This window comes from Sminthopsis crassicaudata, chromosome 3, assembly GCF_048593235.1.
Source record: "Sminthopsis crassicaudata isolate SCR6 chromosome 3, ASM4859323v1, whole genome shotgun sequence".
In the NCBI taxonomy this organism is placed as follows: Eukaryota; Metazoa; Chordata; class Mammalia; order Dasyuromorphia; family Dasyuridae; genus Sminthopsis; species Sminthopsis crassicaudata.
In genome coordinates, this window is record NC_133619.1 from 525,577,837 (window position 1) to 525,598,804 (window position 20,968).

At 38.1% G+C, this 20,968-nt stretch overlaps 1 protein-coding gene across 1 annotated transcript in view; it reads left to right on the top strand.

Annotated features, from left to right (window-relative positions):
* The window catches only part of POU2AF1 (POU class 2 homeobox associating factor 1), a 30,856-nt gene extending 13,941 nt beyond the window's left edge, over positions 1 to 16,915 (top strand). Inside the window, exons 2-5 of the mRNA XM_074304310.1 lie at positions 9,229 to 9,359; positions 9,780 to 9,822; positions 10,158 to 10,423; positions 14,510 to 16,915. Coding sequence (XP_074160411.1) covers positions 9,229 to 9,359; positions 9,780 to 9,822; positions 10,158 to 10,423; positions 14,510 to 14,818 — 749 coding nt within the window. The 3' untranslated portion in view covers positions 14,819 to 16,915. The remainder of the gene's footprint in view (positions 1 to 9,228; positions 9,360 to 9,779; positions 9,823 to 10,157; positions 10,424 to 14,509) is intronic.
* The last annotated feature ends 4,053 nt before the right edge of the window (positions 16,916 to 20,968 follow it).

Sequence of the window (20,968 nt, forward strand, 5' to 3'; positions counted from 1 at the left end):
ACCGTGACACTTTCTGAAAGAATCCTTTTCTAGTTCTCCTTAATATTAGTACCGTCTCTCTGAGAACTCTTGTTTGTAGAGTTATTTGCATATTGTCTTCAATAGACTCTTATTCTCACTAATTATTTGTTTTATGTCTTCTTTCTTTTTAACCTCCTCAAAAAGGCCATCCACAATAGATAGCTCCATTTTTCCCCTTTTATTTTCTCTTTTTAAAAAATTTAATATTTGATTCCCCCCAATTACATGTAAATTTTTTTATATTCTTCCTTTTTTTTTCTTTCAAATTTTCAGTTCCAAATTTTTAACCTTCCCACTTCCCACTTCCCCTATTCATTGAGAATGCAAACACTTTGATTTAGATCATACTCCTGGTTTTGCTCATTCCACTTTGTTTCAGTTTATATAAATCTTTTCAGATTTTTCCTCAGTCTTTTCTTGATTACTTATGATTCAGCTTTTATTCTTATCATTCCAATGAAACTGCTCTTTTCAAATCTCTTATTTGCCAAATCCAAAGTCTTTTTTTCAATTCTCAATCCTCTTTCTCTTCACCTTTCTGCAACCTTTGCAGAATGACCCCCTCTTCCTCATACTATCTTCTTTCTAGGTTTCTCTCCCTATTTTCTTCCTACTTAGCTGACTGCTCCTTCTCAGTCTTTGCTGGATCCTCCTCCAGATCACATATTGTCCCTCAGGGTTCTTTTCTCTCTCTAAACACTGCAGTTGATGATCTCATTAGCTCCTTTGGATTTAATTACCATTTCTATGCTAATGATTCTCAAATCTACTTATCCCGCCACAGTCTTTCTGTGAACCTCTAATCTTGTATCTACAGCTGCCTTTCAGACTTCTCAAACTGGATGTCCAGTAGATAACTTAAACTAAACTTGATCAAAACGGAACTCATTATCATTTCCCTTGAGTCTTCCCTGCCTCCTCTCTTCCCAGTTACTGCAGAAGGCAAAATCACCTTCCCAGTGCTCAGGTTCACAACAAAGGAGCCTAAATGCCTCAGTACCTCTCACCCCCCATATCCAAGTTGTTGCCAAGGTCTGTCAAATTCATCTTTATAACACATCTCAAATTGACCTCTTTTCCCCTCTGATAAAGCCCTCATCACTTCATGTCTAGATTATTTCAATAATCTATTTTTGGGGTCTGCCTGACTCAAATCTCTCTTCCACTCCATCCAGCCTCCATTCTGCCCTCAAAATGATGCTCCCATAGCATAGATCTAATCATGTAATCCCCCTACTCAATAAACCCCACTGGCTCCTATTGCCTCTTTTAAAAAAATTTAATTTAATTTAATTTTTTATTTTTATTATAACTTTTTATTGATGGAACATATGAATGGATAATTTTTACAATATTACCCCTTGCACTCACTTCTGTTCCCATTTTCCCTCCCTTCCCTCCACCCCCTCCCCTAGATGGCAGGCAGTCTTATACATGTTAAATATGTTTCCTATTGCTTTTTGGAACAAATATAAAATACTCTATTTGGCATTCAAAGCCCTTCATTAACCACCCTCCCCTCCTATCTTTCCAGTCTTGATACACCTTATTCCCTGACACATACTCTGAGCTCTGGCATTTTCTCCAACTCTCTCCCATGTCTGAAATCCTTTTCCTTGTCAGTTCTAACTACTGATATTCCCAGCTTTATTTGTCTCAATAATAATCTTTTACTGAAAGCTTTCTCCAATCCTTTTTAATTCGAGTACCTCCTGTTTGGTTGGTTATTTCCTATTTATCTTCTACATAGCTTGCTTTGTATATATTTATTTGCATATTGTGTCTCCTCTATTAAATTGTAAGCTCCTTGAGGGCAGGAGCTATTTTTTGCCTCTTTTTATATCACCAGTGCTCAGCACAGTGCCTGATACTTAGTAGCTACTATAGAAATGTTAGTTATTATTATTAATATTAGCATTTACATAACAACGGCATTACCTCTTCAGTCTACAATAAAAAACAGGCTGTCATCCCATTCAAACTCAACTGGGGAAGAAGGCATTTTTCTTCCTGTGCTTAGTTTTATATTTGGATCTCATTGGACTCATTTTGTCTGGTGTGGGGGAAAAGCTGGTAGATGAATGGACGACACAAAGTGGAAAACTCCAAGGCTAACTTTTACCAGGAGAAAGGATCTTTGGCTGTTGGATAACTGAAGCGTAAGTACTAGTGGATGACTCAGTGAATAAATGAAAGAAGGAATTAAACATACCAACAAACCCACTTAGTTAGCCAATGGGCGGCTAGCTGGGACTATGGATAGTTTGCTGAGCTAGGAGACAGAAAGACTTTAGTGCTTCCAACACTTACTAGCCATGGGGGCAAGCCAATGTACCTGTCTGCCTCACTTTCCTCTACTGTAAAATAGGGACAATAATAGCATCTCCTTTGCAGGATTGTTGTGAAGGTCAAATGAGATAATATTTGTAAAGACCTTAGCATAGAACCCAGTCCATAGTAGGTTCTATATAACTATTTATTCCCTTCCCTCTTCCATATGAGTAATCTAGTCTCTCTTTGCAATGCCTGCCCCATAAGAGGGCTTAATAAATGTTGGTTGACTGAAATGAAATTGAATTCTAGCACAAATAAATCAAGTGAGATGCCTTAAGCTGTAGTTAAGAGTAGCAGTAACTTAAATTTTGCTTTCATTCAGAAATTCAGATCATGTGAGCTTGCCTCTTGTTTGGTCTGTTTGATCAGGTTTGATCAGTTATTTACTTTTTAGTTTTCCTCTGTGTGTGTGTTTGATAATGAAATTGAAGTTTCAGTAGAAAAGATGAAAAAAAATACTTACCAAGATTACTTAGAAGAATTGATAAATAGGTCACATGTTGAGATAGACAGAAATAATGTCATCTCTCAGAGTGGTTCAGAGAAGGCTATAACACAGTGGGCCTTATCAATCAAGAATGTAAGACTTTTCACATAATGGGCCTGACCCAGTATTACACTGAAGCCTAGATCTTGTCTTTTCTAGGTGGAGAGAGCTACTGAGGGGACCCTTTGTCAGCAGCTCAGGGTGCTGCCTGAGATGGCAAACTGTGATAGAAACCTATAGGAGAAGTGCTAGAGCCAAGAAAAGCCTGATTCTTCCCTCAGGTGGCAGGCAGTGACAGAGGGACTAGCAAGGCATCACAGTAAAGACCCCTGGTTCTGGAACCAGAGGAGCTGAATTAAAATCTTGTTTCTGAGGCTCTACCACCTGTATGGTCTTGGATAAATCCCTTTACTTCCCTGTACCTCTGTTTTCTCATCTGTAAAATGAAAGGGTTAGACTAGATGGTCTCTGAGTTTCCTTCTAGTTCTAGTCTTCTGACTCCAGAGGAATAGCTGTACTAATTTAATGCTGAGGTCATTCATGCATTTACGCAGAACCTATCTATTCTTGTAGTCTCAAAAGATTGTTTGATCTTACAATCCTTTGGCTTAAGGCAAAGCTAGCTGAATAACTTCTGTTTGGTGAGAGCCAAACTTCTGTTTGGTGAGAGTGTGGTTACCTTGGTGATCATTAAAACTATAAAGGCAGATGTTTTTGCATATTTAGTAGGTGATATTTTATAATATCTTAGTCAAGGAACTAGAAAGCCATGTTTATTTAAATCAGTATGGTTCACATGGCCCCCTGGATGGGTACGCAGAGAGAGCTGATCAGCCCTGGAGGTGGGTAGTCCATCCATGCCCATGCTGGTACAGCTCTTGCCTGTCATGGTTGGAGGTCTATAGTGAGGCTGCAGCTGTGACAACCTTATTTTTGTGACCTGGAGCATGTCCGGTTGCTCAGCAGGGGGAACTGAAATGTCTGCAGCTGCCTTTTTATACCCTCAGGTTTTCAGTTGTTCATCTCTGAAAAGGGAAGCCCACATTGAGATCTGAATACATGGGTTTTTCCGTAAATGAAATGTTTTTCCTTCACCCCAATTGGTATCTTGCAGTGATGCAGAAAGTCAGCAGGTTTGAAATTTCAAATTCCCCAACACACCATGCCAAGGGAAACTGGATGATGGTCCGCCTTGTTGTGGAAATGATTTTTCTGGTGACTCACCCTTTGAGAACAATTGGGGAAATAAAGGGCACTTGAGCGCCAGGACAAATGGAGATAATGTTTTTGGCTCCATTTCGTGTCCCATATGGTAAAAGGTTTGGCTGTCTCAGAATCCCATTGTCTCCTTTGCTGGGGGAGATTGTGGTTAAATAATTGAAGGTTTCAGGTTTGTTCCTCCTCGTCTATTCTCAGGCTGGTCTAAAATTTTGCTTTTCTTAGTTACTTTATTTTTCATTTTAACCATTGAAAGGAAGACTACACCTCTGCTATGAGGGAGTATACCTATAATGTGAGACTTCTTTTTCCTTTCAGTATTAGGGAGAATCAATACTCATGAGAAGTGCTATAGAATTAGATAGTTAGGATCATAGATTTAGAAGTGTAAGTATCCCAATGTTAAATTCAATGTGAGCCTTTACATCTTACAAATCAGCAAATGCTACAAATTAAGGCTTGATTTGTTAAGTGATTTTCTAAACTTAAGAAAATGATGGAAAAATATTAGTAATGCAGATTAAACTTAAAAGTGTGTCAAATATAGATATACATACACACATGTATTTTCCCCAGAGAGCTGATTATTTTTGTTGTTCAGTTGTTTCAGTCATGTCCAACTCTTCATGACCCTGTTTGGGTTTTTCTTAGCAAAGATACTGAAGTAGTTTGCCATTTCCTTCTCCAGTTCATTTTACAGATGAGAAAGTTGAAGTAAATAGGGTTAAATAACTTGCATACAGATTCATACAGATAGTAAGCATAGAGGGTTGGATTTGAACTCAGGTCTTCCTGATTCTAGACCCAGCACTCCAACCACTCCACCACCTGTTATGCAATTTATCAGCATTGAGAAGCTCTTTGGGTGAATCCCTTCAGGTGAACTGAGACCCAGAGAAATAAAAAATCACCTGCTGGATTTTACAAGGAAGTCAGAAGAGGTAAAGCCAGGATTTTATTACCAGTCTTCTGCCTCTAGATTTAAATAGCTGTGTGGAATACTTTGCTTTCTATCACTAATTAGCTGGATGACCTTAAATTAATCACTTTTTTTCTTTGGACCTCAATTTCCTCATCTATTAAGAGAGAGTAAGGGAGACAGAGACTTGTATTATCAGAGGGGTCAATCACATGAGTCCCATAACACTCCTGAATTAGATTAAAATGTAATTGGAAAATATTTAATAATAACAATAAATAATGTATTTAAAAACTGAGTCAACACGTACAGCCCTCAGAGATCTTTTTACAGGAATTTTCATTTCTATTTCAGTTTGATGTGACTGGATGAAGGTGACTTCTTAGGTCCCTTCCACTTCTACTGAGAAAAAAGGAGTCACATAGAGGTTTCTTATTTGCAATTAACTGAGGTTTCTCCATTATTTATACTGAAGCTTCCAGGAAGATTTCACTGGAATTGTGTTCCAACACTCTAAGAATTAGTCTTGCCAGTAAGCATTTGCTCACTAGCTCAGGAGAAGCAGATGTTTAAACCAGGTAAAGAGTGAAAAAGCTGGTTTCTTTTATCTTTATCATGGGTTGTGACTGGGCAGTGAATGGGGCAGCTGGGGAACTTTGGGAGCTTTATAAATATTTTTGAGGTTGACCTAAACATGCTTAAATATCACAATGAAATTGTCAAGAATGGGAAAACCCAGGCTCAAGTCTAATATTAGTTTTCCTAATTCTTTCTTAATTCACTGATCATTAGAGATATTGGGTTAATGCTCATTGTCACATAGGGAGTGTTGCAGGTTATATTTGAACTCCAGTCTCCTGAATTCAGGAGTCAACTGTCAAAATGATCACTCAAGATTACTATCTGTATGTCTGATCAACTTTAGAGTTTCCCTATTGCCTCCAGAATCAAATATGAAATCCTATGTTTGGTTTGTAAAGCCCTGCATAACCTACTCCCTTTCTACCTTGGTCTTCCAATGCCTCCCAATGCTTCCATAAATCTCTGTGACACTGGGTTCCTTGCTGTTCCTCAAACTAGATGTTCCATCCCCCAACTTCTGCAGGGCTCTAAGGTAGATCAGGGCAGCAGATTAGAAGCAGCTCCTCAATAGATACTTGGAGCCTGTTCGCATGTAGCACCTGGGAGTCATCTGCATTATCTAGACCCAGCCCTGGACTTTCTCTCACTTGGAGAATTGCGGGAGGTAGAGAAATTGTGGCAATGTTGGGGTCATGTTACACCTATTGACATGAATTTCATGGGAATGCAAACATTGGAGGGTAGCTCCATTCACTAACCTCCTTATATTGATTGGAAAGCAATGATTGGTGAGATTCTAAAAGTACTTTAAGGTAGATCTCATGTTTCACGTCTTGTGGCCCAAGGGCAATCTGATGAATTTTCCATGGTATTCCTCAGAACTAACTATGCAAATTAGGGGCAAAATGCCTATGAATTTATTTCTTTTGGGGGAAATCTCATTATGCTTGAATGTATGTGGAGTATTTTCCTCCCACTTTCAGGTGAATAGTACATTGGTACCCCAAACCTACCTCACCCCTTACAATGGTAATAAAGAAAGAACCAGGAGTGGAATTTTATCAGTTAGATATTTACAGAGCAAAGTCCAATCCAAAGCCTAAACTGAAGGATCTGGCAGGCTTAAGAGATAGCCACATTTCCTGGCCTTTATACAAAGCCTGGGCCACTCATATCTACAAGTGATAGCAGGACCTTCCTGGCAAAACTCTCAATTGATACACGGTAGGCTGAACCACACTACGGGCCTGCCTCCTGTGAAATCCTTAGAGCAGACTTTCTTATTGTCAATTAGTTCACATGGACAAGACAGGTAGAAAACTGAATAGAATATTGCTATTATTCAGCAACATCTACTTTTTGAAGTCCTCAGCTTTGCTGTGGGATAGAACAACTAGAAAGTGACCTAGGTATGGGGCAAGTGCCTTTCCCCCCCATGCTTAGGGATGTCACTACCATCTAATGATGGAATAAATAGCTAGTTTTCCTATCTCAAAGACAGCTTAACAGATGACCACTTATGCCTTGCCAAACCCAAATCCTGGGTTGGGGATTATTGGAGCCATCCATTTGTCTTTGATGCTCCTACTTTGGCTCTCAAAGAAGTGACCCACATATACAAACTAGGGCCACTTATGTGGATTATCTAATCCCATCACCACTTCTTTCCTAATCAACTTCATTTTATATTACTCCCTCCTTCACCCAGCAGCTATTCTAATTCTTTTCTTCTTTTGCCTTATACCATCCCTTCCACCTTGCTTGCACCAGAGGGCCTCACCTCCTACTTTATCCAGAAAACACAGACCAACTATTACGTCTTCTTCTCTTCTAGTTGATACATTAAATACATTCAACATCATTTCCCATTCTGTTCTCCTTTATTCCATTCTCTGACAAAAGAAGATTACCCTTCTTATAAAGGGTACCTGGATCTTATCCCATCCCATCCCCTCCAGAAGCTTGTCTCCTCTTCTCTGGCCTCCAATATTTCTACTGTTACTTACAACCAAACCCAGGTCTCTGTCATCCGCAAAAACTTTCACTTGATTCTGTCATCCACTCAGTCCTATATAATCCCTTTATTTTTCAAACTTCTAGAAATAGCTTGAATTACATTGCAAAGGCCAACGAACTGTTCTTATTCTTCCTCTTCTTGGCAACTTCAGAATTTAACACTACCATGTCTTTTTTCTTCCCTGTATTTCTCCAGCATTGTATTCTCCTGATTTTCCTCACATTTGCTTGGCTTTCTCCTTTGCTGGTTTATCTTCTATATCCTATCCATTTCGTATAATTGTCCAGCAAGGTTTTATCCTGTACTCCTTTTTTCTTTATCTACATAAGGGATTCTTAGCTTAGGACACAAAGATTTTATAGATAATTATATTTCAATAGTTGATTTCCTTTCCTTTCCTTCCTTCAATAGTTGATTTTATTTTGTCATTTAAAAGCATTATTTTGGAAAAAAAAAGTCTATAGACTTCATGAGACTGACAATGAAGTCCATGGAAAAAAAATGTCAGCACCCCTGCTTTGACCCCTCTCTCAGGGATCATCACCTACATGAGACTTAATGACTGCCAGATTTATATAAGTAAATAGAGTCACTCTCCTGAAATCTAGCTCCAATTATCTGTTGGACAGTTCAAACTGGAAGTTGTTTAGGTTTTTCAAGCTCAACATGTCCTAAATGGAATTTCTTCCTCCTCAAGAGATGAGCTTGCAGTCCAAACTTCCCTTTTTTTTTCTGAGACTACTGTCATCCTTCCAGTTACTTGGGTTCACAACCTCAGAGTCATTTTTCCTCACTACTATATGCAGTTAAAGTCTTATAGATTCTATATCTTCAACCTTTCTTATCTCTTTTCCCTTTTCATTCATATGGCTTCCACTATATTTTGGGCCTTCATCATCTCTCATCTATATCACTGCAAAAGCCTGGACATAGAGTCAGGAAGACACAATCACATGATTGTGAGCACTTATGTTTGCCTCAGTTTCCCTGTCTATAAAATGGTGATAATGGTAGCACCTATGCAACTTTGTGGAATTTTTCTCTCTCCTTCCCTATATGTTAAACATATGCAATTTTTCTAAACATATTTCTATGTTTGTTATACTGTGCAAAAAAAAAAAATCAGATTAAAAGGGAAAAAAAACATGAGAGAAGAAAAACAAGCACACAAACAACAACTACAACAAAAAACCAAAAATACTATGTGTTGATCCACATTCAGTCTTCATAGTGATTGGCATTTTCCATTCCAAGTCTAATTAAAATTGCCTTGAATCACCACATTGTTGAGAAGAGCGAAGTCCATCACAGTTGATCATCGCATAATCTTACTGTTACTGTGCACAATGTTCTCTTGGTTCTGCTCATTTCACTTAGCAATAGTTAATCTAAGTCTGTCCAGGCTAAAGCCTTAGAATGTACAATGAAGGAATCTGAACTTTATCCTGGAGGTAAAAAGGAATTATCAAAGACTTAGTGAAAAGGGAATGATGTGATAAACCTGGTAGTGGTAAGACAAATCATCTGGGTCTTCTTCTTGGACCCAGACCTTTACATACTTGGATTCCCTAAAGTAAGAGAGAGCTTAACCTGGGACAAGAAATTATAAGGAGATGAGTAATGAGCATGGAATGAAATTGTACTTTACAGCATCTGCTCCTGAGCAGGCACCGGCGGCGCCCCGGCCTTACCAAGGTGTCCGTGTGAAGGAGCCAGTGAAAGAACTGCTGAGGAGGAAGCGTGGTCTTGCTAGCAGCGGGCTCACAGTGGCTGCAACCACGGTGAGGAGACCAGTTGTTGCAAGGAATGGGATTAGATGAGGGGCATTCCTCTGCGGGGGGGGGGGGGGGAGGGGGAGAAGTTGTCTTTGGGATGACTTGAGAAGGATGCACAACCTTTATCAAGATGCATATTGTTCAATATAGGTCAGGGATTCTTGGTTTAGTCAGCTTATGTTTATTATTCACATAGTCACTGAGGGCCTCATTTCATTTTCCCCATGAAGACAAGGACCACTTTATTTTTCATCCTTATTGGTCAAATATAATATCCTACACATAATAGGTATTGATTGAGTTTGAGTTTAATTTAAGGGAGGAGAAAATAATCAGGGATGCCCCATGATCTTAGAGAAAATCAACTAAGATTGGGAGCTACTCAGACTGAAGGAATCTTCACCCTTCATCTCTTCTCTCTTCTAGGTGGTGTTGCCCCATCAACCCCTGGCAACTTATGCAACAATGGGTAAGTCTTTTCTCTCTGGTTCTTACCTCTCAGTAAGGATTTCCCTTCTATGATCTTTGGCAAGCCTTCTAGGTGTTAATCTTTCATCTCTAAAGTGAAGGGGTAAAGTTAGATGACTTCTGAGATGCCTGCTTTAGGACTACTTTACTCATCCCTGATGTCTCACCTACTCTTGATCTTTGGGTGAAAGTGTACTTGGAGTACAGAGACCAAAACTTTCTTTTCTTTGCTTTTGTTATTAACCATGTTAGCTTGGCAAATCACTTCAACCTTCTAGTCCTCAATTTACTCACCTGCAAAATAATCTCTCATATTCAATGGTTCTTTCCCTTCAGGGCCAACTTGCCTGGACATGGAGGTTCCTGCATCTACAGTGACAGAAGAAGGGGCTCTGTGCACAGGCTGGCTGTCCCAGCCTGCTCCTGCTACCTTGCAGCCTTTAACACCTTGGACACCCTACCCTGAGTACATGCCCCACGAAGGGGTCAGCTGCCCTTACTCTACTGATATGTATGTTCAGCCCGTGTGCCCCAGCTACACAGTGGTGGGACCCTCATCAGTGCTGACATACGCCTCCCAACCACTCATCACCAACTTCACGGTATGTTTACCACAGTCTATTCCCAAACGATTGTCCCCAAACTGAAGGATATTACGCTGTCTTCCCTGAGAATTCCTGATGACGCTAAGTGACAGTAAGTTCTCTTCCTCTGCTTCTTTAGCCTAAATCTCCCTGGCTCCCTCTATAAATTTAATTGTGGAGTATATATCAGTCTTAATAATGTAATATTTTAATCCAGTCTTGATACTAATTGTCACTCTGTTTGGAGTGAAATGCCAGCTTCAACACTTCCTTACCAGTCTATTAACAAATCTAGATATTTCCTGGTGATCCAAGATTCAGTAAATTTCTTAAATTTTGTGCCAAATTGGCATAATTTGGCAGCAGTGACCAGAGAATTCATCTCTTCATTCAGTCACATGGATGGACAGTGGATAGAGCATTGGACCTGAAATTAGGAAAGCTTGAGTTCAAATCTATCCTTGGACATCTTGGACAAGACATGTAATTGCTGCTTCAATTTCCTTATCTGTAAAATACTGATAATATCTCTTTGCACAGGATTGTTGTAAGAATTAAAATGATTATTGTAAAATGCCTTACGAACTTTAAAGTGTCATTTAAATGTTAGGTATCATTCATTTATTCACTCATTTATTCATCTAGTCAACATCATTTATTAATCCCCTGCCAGGTATAAGAAATGTTAATTGGTTGGTTGGTTATTCCTTCCTACTCAAAGAAGACCAAAATGACATCACTGTGTTTAACCTATTCATCCTGTTGAGTTACAGTGTATATGACTGTGGCTGCTCAGATGAGTAACAGCTCAGAATGCTCTGCCATGGTTGGACACAAATAAATGAACATTTGTAGAGACTTCTCTAATTTTGCACATATCACATTTCTTTTGGACTAATTCAATACTTCTGTGCTCATAGAGCTCAGCATCTTCTCCAATGAGGACGCACCATGCTGGGTGGTCCTGTGCCAACATCCCCCATGTCATTCAATAGATTGTTCTTAAGAGAGACCTTGAAAATGTCCCTGTATCGCTTTTTCTGACCACCTTATGAGGGCTTGCCCTGTGTGAGTTCTCCATAAAATAATAGAATACATGTTGAGGGAAATGCAAAGATTCATAAGAAATGATCCTTGCCCTCAAGAAGGGCATAATCCTGAAAAGATACTTTAATGCTTCAAACAAATCCAGGATTTTATTGGTTGTGGTTTTTATTTCCTCCTTCAGTACAAACCCCAACTACTTTCTCTTTGTTTTGGTAGAAAATCTTTTTTGTGAATTTCTCAGGTTGAAGGAAAAAAAAAATCCCACAACATGTCATCACCTAATAGACTACTTTTTGAGGCAATCTCAGTCAGCTAGGTGACACAGTGGACTGAGCACAGGAAGACCTGAGTTCAAATCTGGTGTCAGATGCTTACTAGCTATGTGACCTTGGACAAAACACTTCAATTTGCCTCACTTTCCTAAACTGTAAAACATTAATAATAACATTTACCTCTGTGTTGAAGTGGGGATAAAATGAGAGATTAATCATTAAGTGCTTACTAGTGACTAGCACATAATAGATGCTTCAATAATTGCATTTTCCTCTATCCTACCTTCTGGTAACAAGCCTCTCAATACACAAGCCTAATCATTAGTATAATACAATCTTTGCCTGAGTCCAGACAGTAAATACACATAACTATATAGGTATACAAATATGGGAAAATTTGAAGGCGCTGGGATTTCTTCATAGTGAGCTTAGTAAATAAGCTTGGGCAGTAATGAATGCATGAAACAGCCTATTGAATACTTCCTATGTGTCAGGAAGACACTGTACTAAGGCAAGACAGTCTCTGACAAATCTTCAATCTCAATAGTAGGAACTATCTCACCTTGGTATTTGTATTTGTATCTATGACCAATAATAGCTAACATTTATATCATCCCTACCATGAGCCGGGCACTGTGCTAAGTCTTTAACAATTATTATCTCATTTGAGCCTCATAACAACTCTGCTATGATCCATTTTATAGATGAGGAAACTGAGGCAAGCAGATGTTAAAGTAAGTGACTAGTCCAGATTATCTGACTAGTAAGTGTCTGAGATTGGATTTTTCTCTGCTCAGTAATCTTAACTATGGAGTCACATAATGGGAAGACAGTACATATAGGAAAGCAGAGGTTAGGGAAGAGTTTTTTTTATCTGGTATAGTGGGGTCACAGAAATTGTAAATTCATAGATCTATTGAGTCTTTCCACAAGTAATGGTAGAATTGATTTGATTTCTCAGAAAGTTTTCTGAAACATATAGATGTTAAATGACTTATACACAACTAGTAAGAATTAGAACCCAGATTACTAAGTATTTAAATTCAGATCTTACTGACTCCAAGTCCAATATTCTATTCATTGTTCTTTGATGCAGAAATACACACAAATAACTAAAATGAAAAAAAAAGAGTATATTATAAATATATGAGATGTATGAAGTGTCAAGGGTTTAGAGGAATTTAGACAACACTGCTGACTGATGGGGTGGGGCAGGAGAAAAACACTTTGAATGAAGTGAAATTTGAGCTGTCTTGAAAGGTGTGGGGCACATGTGTGTTTGGGGAGAGGCTAGTGTTTAAGTTATTTATTTCAATTGTAGGGAACAACATGAACCGGCATTGCTCCTGCCCTATTTAGTAGCATGGAGTCTAGGAATCGGTATGGAAAGATGAAATGAAACATATATTTTTATTAGCCCTGTGCACAGGACCAGTGGGCGCATCCTCTGTATACTATCACCTCTTTCCTCGCTATGAATCACAGTAATTCCAAATTGGAAGGGAGATTAGAATCTATATAGGATGAATATTCTTAACTTTTTTTTTGTTTGTTTAATATCGTAGACCCCTTTGGCAGTCTGATGAAGCCCATGCCCTTTTCTTGGAATTGTTTTTCAATGTACAAAACAAAATGCATAGAACTACAAAAGAGACTATGTTGAATCAAAATGAAAATATTAATAAAACAAGTTCACAAACTACGGTCTAAGAACTCCTGATCTTACTTCAATCTGCATTTAAACAAAAAGCCCTCTTATAATGTATGTGACCCGTGTATATAATCTCTAATTGAAAACTTCCAGTAAGAGACAACTTTCTACTAGTCATAGGGGGCTGGATTCAAGGATTAGTAAGGTCTCTACCAGCTCTAAAAGTAGGATCTTATGATCCTATGATTCACTTTGGAGTAAATCCAATTATTGGGAAGCTTTTCTTTACATCAAAATCCAAATTTGTCTTTTTACAACTTCTCCCCAAGGCTTCTCTGGAAAAACAAAATTTAACCTCTCTTCCACTTGACCATCCTTCAGATACTTGAAGCTATTCTATCCTATCAAAGACTTGTTTTCTCCAGTTTAAATATTCCTAATTCCTTTAATTACAAGCTCTTTAAGGTACTTCATCAATCTGATTACTCCATAATGGATACCCTCCAGTTTATCTCTGTCCTTTCTAAAATGTGGCTTCAGGAAGTGGATCCACTATTCCAGGTCTGGGCTGACCAGGACAAATAGTGCAGGAGAACTATTGTGTCTCTAATCTTAAGCAAAAAGCTTCTCTAAAGTGACATCAGCTTTTTCAGCTGTCATATCACAATGCTACTAAATTTTGTGGTCCACTAGTCCCCAGATCTTAAAACTAACTCCGGAACAATCCAACTTGTAGTCTCTCACCTCTCTTTTTTGGAGAGGGGTTACTTGGTAACCCCTTTAATCTCTTTTCAGAGCCAAAGGCATTTCTACTCTTTCTCAACATGGGGGAATTAAGGAGAAGAGAGGAATTATGGGTTAGATTCTTGATTGCCCTTCACAACAACACTAACAGTAATAATAATAATAATAATGCAGTTATGTAGTTAAGGTTTGCCAAACACTCTACAAATACTATCTCATTTGATCCTCACAATAGCCCTGGGAGGTAAGTAGGTACTATTATGATTCTCATTTTACAGATAAGGAAATTAAGAGAAACCTATTAACTGGAATGAAGAAAAAGCCCACTGAAAGTGTCCAGATGGGTAGAAATTTCTCTCACAATGTAACTGAGTCTCATTCTTTCCACAGAGCAGGAATGCCACTCCAACAGGTGGACCTCAGCTGGAGGGTACAGAGCACCAAGCACCTCTGACTTACTTCTCGTGGCCTCAGCCCATTTCAACTCTGCCCACTTCTACCCTGCAGTACCAGCCCCCAGCTCCTACACTGCCTGGGCCTCAGTTTGTACCACTCCCTATCTCCATTCCAGAGCCAGTTCCTCAAGACCTGGAAGATACAAGGAGGGCAATCAACACTCTTCCCATAGAGAAACTACTCCTAGAAGAAGAAAATGATACATATGTGATGAATCACACTCTGTCTGTGGAAGGGTTTTAATATCTGGTATTTGGTTTATGCCTGTCTAATTGTTGAACATGGGCTTTGTGAATACATGGGGCATTCAGTCTGGCACATTCTGTCTAGTGCTAAAGTCATGGAATCTTAAGAGCTAGAAAGAATTTTAAAGTCACTTTACTGCTTTACTACCTTTCAGCTTTCTAACTTCCCTTTTTCATTTCTTCCCTCCTCCTTCACTTCCTTTCTTCTCCAAATAGCATTAAAGATTTTGGAGCCTAAGCATTTTATTTTACATTCATTCAATTCAATAAATCAATCAATAAGTATTTACTAATACTTATTGATATACCTACTTTGTGCCAGGTACTGTGCTAGGCATCAAAGATACAAACACAAACATAAAATAAGCCCTTACCTTAAAGGGATTTTTATTAGTGAATTTTTTGTGTCTCATTTTCTCCCTAAAAGAGACCCCCCCCTTTTGGGAGTCTATTGTGTGTCAGGGGAGTGGTGCTTCCCCAGCTTCTGAGTCCTGTCAGAATCATTCTCTGCCCATCTCTGCAGTTTTGACATAAATGAACTTTTTTCTCTCATATCTATCTTCCTTCTTCCCACTCACTGCTTTATCCTTGCCAATATCTCCCAAAAGACAGCCAGGTAGAGACCCAATGCCAGAGTCCTTGAACTTAACAGTTTTCACAGTTGCTTCTTTGTTTATGATGAGCTGTGTTGGACAGATTTATAGTTCACGCGGCAAGACCACAAACCACTGAGGCTTAAGGGTAAGGAGGGAGGGGAAGTAATGGGGATGAGGAGGAGATAGTGCCAAAGGAGGAAACACAGTATGTGTATATGAGTTCCAGGAAAGAGTGATAGTTGTGGTAGTGGGTAGCGAAGAGTGATAGAAGGAAAGGGGCAGTGTGAGAGATGAAATGACAGATTAAAAGCACAGAAAAAAAAAACTTTTAAAAAGAAAAGGAAAAACATTGTTTGAGACACCGAGAAGGAAGTTTGGCTACTGTCCCCTAAGAAGGTTTATCAGAAGATCCTAGAAAATCCTTTTACAAATGGGATTAATAATCTGGTTGGAGAGTGAATATCTGGTCTAGACCCACAGAGACAATTTGATAGTCCAATTGTTAAAATGCTGAGCCTGGAGCCAGCAAGAACCCAATTCAAATGTGACCTCAAACACTTACTAGCTTGTGTAATTCTGGGCAAGATACTGTACACTTCTGTTTGCCTCAGTTTCCTCAATTGCAAAATCACAAAATAGCAACTCTACCTCCTGGGCTCCTTATGAGTGCCTGGAATATTAAGAACTATATTAATTCTAGTCATCATCATTATTATTATTTCCTGATCCTATTGAGAGCCATTTTGAGTCAGGGTTTCAAAACTCAGAGATGTTTTATAGGTTTGCAAATGTAATTTTCACAAGGTCATTTCCCAAACAATGCTACTTGAGGGTCATCTAGGACTTCAAGTGTTAGCCTTCCCAAGGATTCTATGAACTCCCATTAAAAAAACCCTGGCATTTGGTTTTGTTTCCTATCTTTGCTAGGAAAACATTCAATTTGTAGTGGGAGGAGATTCATTCAGCTGGTATCTGACTGGGGAGTGGGATCTAGTAACCAGTCTTCTACTGTGAACTAGAGGCAGACATATAAGGTCAGAGTAAAGGAGTTTCCCAGAGAATGTACAGATTTTTAATTTGTTTTACTTAATATTTTAACTAATTAACTTCTGGTTAGACTTCCTTTCCTCTTTTTTTTTTTTTTTCCCCTACTTTGCTACACTCAGGATTTCAGTTTGTCAGAATGTTGTCCAAAGAAGACATGACTCATGACCTACATGCCTACGTGTTCCCCTGTGAACAACACTGGGCAATAGATCTGAAGCCTGTTTTTAAATTTGGAGGGATGCAAATACAAGTGAAAGGGTTTGCAGCTGTGGTTTAATAGGCTTAAATAGGCCAAAGAGCTCAGCCAAGAAATAAGATCTTTTACTCACTCTTATAGGTTATTAATTTTAGTTCCACCTCCAAAAAATGTCCTGAATACAAGCTCACATTAAAAATTCTTCCTGGATTATTCTATTAAAAACAGAAACATTTTCAGTAAAAACTAAAAATAACTTTCTGGTGCCTAAAGTGCTTTATTTCTTATCACATTAATCCTACTTGGCTCAATGTAATTAATGGTATCTTAATATAAAGATGCATACTTACATGGTGTTGTATTGGTTTTGCAACTTGATACACATTTGTGGGAGATAAAAATCAGTCTTGAATATGTATTAAAGCATTATTTTCCCCATACAGGGCTTGCCAGCACAGTCTCCAATATAACTAGACTCAAGGAAAGGAAGGAAATCTTTGTTTCCCAACTGATTTCACAATTGTCTGTATTACTCCCTAAAACTTTTTAATGATGCTGAGGTATCCAGAGATTGGTTTGGCCCTTTGATAAGTTGATTCAGTTCAACAAACATTTATTAAAAACTCTATGCTGCTTTTCACAGTGAGGTGATGAATAGTAATTTTCAAGCTGCAAAAGATTCTGACATCAGTGACTTCTATTGCTGAAGACAATTGAGTTAAACACACAAAATATTCCCTATCACTAATATGACATTAAAGAGTATACTTTTGTATGAGATTGGCTGAAAGGTGGGGGAGATAATCTATCCCCAAACACATCTCCATGAAAAAAAAATCTCCCATTTACTTTCACTCCTTGTTTATGCAGCTTGCCTTCATAGATAGATCCTTAAAATAATCATATATCATATATCCAGAAGTTATCTATAACAATTATGTTTTTCAGGATTTATGTCATATCAAATAAACCTTTAATTCTCCATACACAAAAAACAAAAACAAAACTTATGTGCTGAGTTCCGGGGATACGTTAATCAAATAAAATACAGATCCTGTCCTGAAGAAGCTTCTTCTAATCTATTGATCAGGGGCAGGAATAAGATAAGTACACAAATAATTATGATATAAGGCAACATTCAATAAGTATAAAGAAAAGAACTGGGCAAAGTACTATAAGAAATATGAGGGGGCAGGGGGAATCTCATCTAGAGTGGGCTGGAATCATGGAATGCTTTATGAAGAAAACATAAAATTGAAAGGTCTCAGAACTGGTGGAACTGTCAGAGACCATCTAATCTGACATGTATTGAAACAAGAATCCTCTTTACAACATATACAAGAGTTGATGTGACAGGCAACTACGTGACACAGTGGATAAAGTGGTAGTCCAGAATTCAGGAAGAGAGAAAATCCGAGTTGAAATTCAGTCTTAAATACTTGGGACAGCTAGGTGGCATCGTGGATAAGAATACCATGCCTGGATTGAGAAAGACTCGTCTTTCTGAATTCAAATCTGGGCTGACACACTTTCTTGCTATGAGACCCTGAGCTCTTACCCTGTTTGCCTCAGTTTCTCAACTGTAAAATGAGCTGGAGAAGGAAATGACAAACCACTCTAGTGTCTTTGCCAAGAAAACCCCAAATGCTGTCACAAAGAGTCAGCTATGACCGAAAAAGGACTGAACAACAACAAATTTATCATCTATCTGATTCCAAGAAAGTTACTTAACTTCTATCTGCCCCAATTTCCTCACTTATAAAATGAAAATTAAAAAATTGAACCTATTTTCTAAATAGATTGATGTAAGGATTCACACAGCATCCATGACCCATAGTGCTTAATAAATGCTTATTTCCTTCTCCCTTCTACTTCAAGATCTCCAATGGGGGAGAAACAGTTATTTTGCCAGGCAAGCCATAATGCTTTTGAGATATTACTTATTGGTTGTAAGAAAGTTTTTTACCGATGTCAAGTGCTAATTTATCCTACTACAACTTTCACTGATTGCTTTTAGGTTCTTTCCTTTGAAGCCAAACAGAACAAAACTAATCACAGCGCAAGGCCTACACAAGGAGAGGCCAAAGCTATTTATAACATGGAAGACAATCATCTCTTGACCCACCATAAATTAGCAAATAACGGCCTTTTTAGATACTTGCAAAACACGTGGATCCTAGCAACTCTCTTATAATAATAAATTATATTTTTAAAACACCTTAAAGATTCTACTTTACATATATTATCTCATGTGAGAGTCTTAAGTATAGTCACATTAGCCTAAAAACCATAAAAACTTGGGATCACATCCTATTTCTGGTATATAATGCTTGAATGACGTGGGTAACTCACAGGATTTGAGGTAACTCTTCAAGTGGAATATTTCAGACAAGGATCCATTTGCATTGAGGATATATTCTTTTCCCCAGTAATTCCTTATCTCAAAGAGATCATATATGCAGTACCTATCTTGTCTTAGATAAGTCTCATGAAAATGCCATGAGGTACCTTAGGGTATTATTATACCCCTTTTAAGATGAGGAAACTGAGGCTCAGAAGGTGAAATAATTTGTCCATGGTCTCTTAAGCTAGCATGGGTGTGATTTGATCCTGTATCTTTCTAATTTGAAGATGTGCAATCTAATCTAATTCCAAGACACCATTATGTCTTCTCAAGAGGGATACAGTTTAGTCCTGGTAAAAGTATCCAAAAGGAACCATTCTTCCCCATCAGATACGGCAGCATCTGTGATCTCTTCTATATCCCAGTCTTGCAATACACCATTGTCCCATTATTATAGATATGCTGCTAAGAAAAAGAGCAATCTGACTTTTTGCCAGAGGTGGTTGAATTTTAGTGAAAGGAAGAATTGTTATAGGAATGATGACATCTCTTTTGAAACAGAAAGTCAGAATATAGAAATATGTTTTGCATGACTTCACATGTATTATAATCATTCTCATATTGTTTGCCTTTTCAAGGGGCAGGGAAAAGATAGAAGGAAGGGAGAGAATTAGGAACTCAAAAATTTTTAAATTGATGTTAAATTTCTAAAATATGTAATTGGGAAATAATAAAAGAAAAAAAATTATACTAAAAAAAACCTAGATAGCCAAAATTTCTGTAATAACTTTCCTTTCCCTGGGATATCATTGAACTGTAGATTTTACACAGAAAAGCCCTCTGGAAGACTAAGTGACACAAAGAAAATTGCTAATCATTTTTATTAAGGAGCAGGTCTGTGAGACTGAGAAAATATTCCATGATCATGATTTTAGTTGACTGAGCCCTGGGCTCAAGGAGGGCAGAGGAGGTAGGCTTGGCTCAACAATGCACATAACAAACAATAGAGAAAGTACTTTGTGTCCAGTGCAAAATCATCTCAGAGAAACTCATATGAAAACAAGAGAGTGAGGAAAAGATCTTGGATACCCCTAACCTTGATTTCCAGTACAGTGGAAGTGAGTGGAGATAATGGCATCAACATTTTTGCCCTTTTCAATTAAATAAACATTTATTGCTGTTGTGTCTTCCTGATCTCATCTGAAGTTTTCTGAAGTGGTTTGCCATTTCCTTCTACAGCTCATTTTACAGATGAGCAAACTGAGGCAAATGGATTAAGTGACTTGACTAGTGATACACAACTAGTAAGTGACTGAGGCCAGTTTGAACTCATGAAGATGAGTCTTTCAGACTTCAGGTCCTGCACTCTATCCACCTAGATGCTCTTAGTTATGCTTTTTTCTCAAAGAGGACCAAAATGACACCACTATGTTAGAGTCAAGTTGGTGTATCTGACAAGTTAGTGTTAGTGGCTGATTAGACCAATACAAGCTGAGAATGCTCCGACCCAAGTGGTTATTCTCATAACAAACTCCTAGTGTCATTCACTTTTTATTGAATAATCAGGACAATGCCATTAAATCATTCATTTTCAAACACCACTATTTTCATTTTAATGGAGACCATGATTAATGAAATGCAGAATCTTTAATTTATGAACATGTATTTGAAGGAGCAGCATTCTAATGTCCTCAATGGTGAGTAGCATAATTTAAAATGTATCCTGAAGTATGGTGAAGTGAGAACAGTCCTGGATTTGAAGTTAAGAAGTTCACTCCAGAGTTTCAGCTTCCTATTAACTTTGTAACTTTGGGTGTGTCACTCTAACTTTTCTGAACCTCAGTTTCCTTATTTATAAATGGAACCCACAGGACTATAGATTTAGAGCTGGAGGGGACTTCATTGTTTTGTTGGTACTCAGTCATTCAGTCATGTTTGAGTCTTCCTTATCTCATGGATCATAGC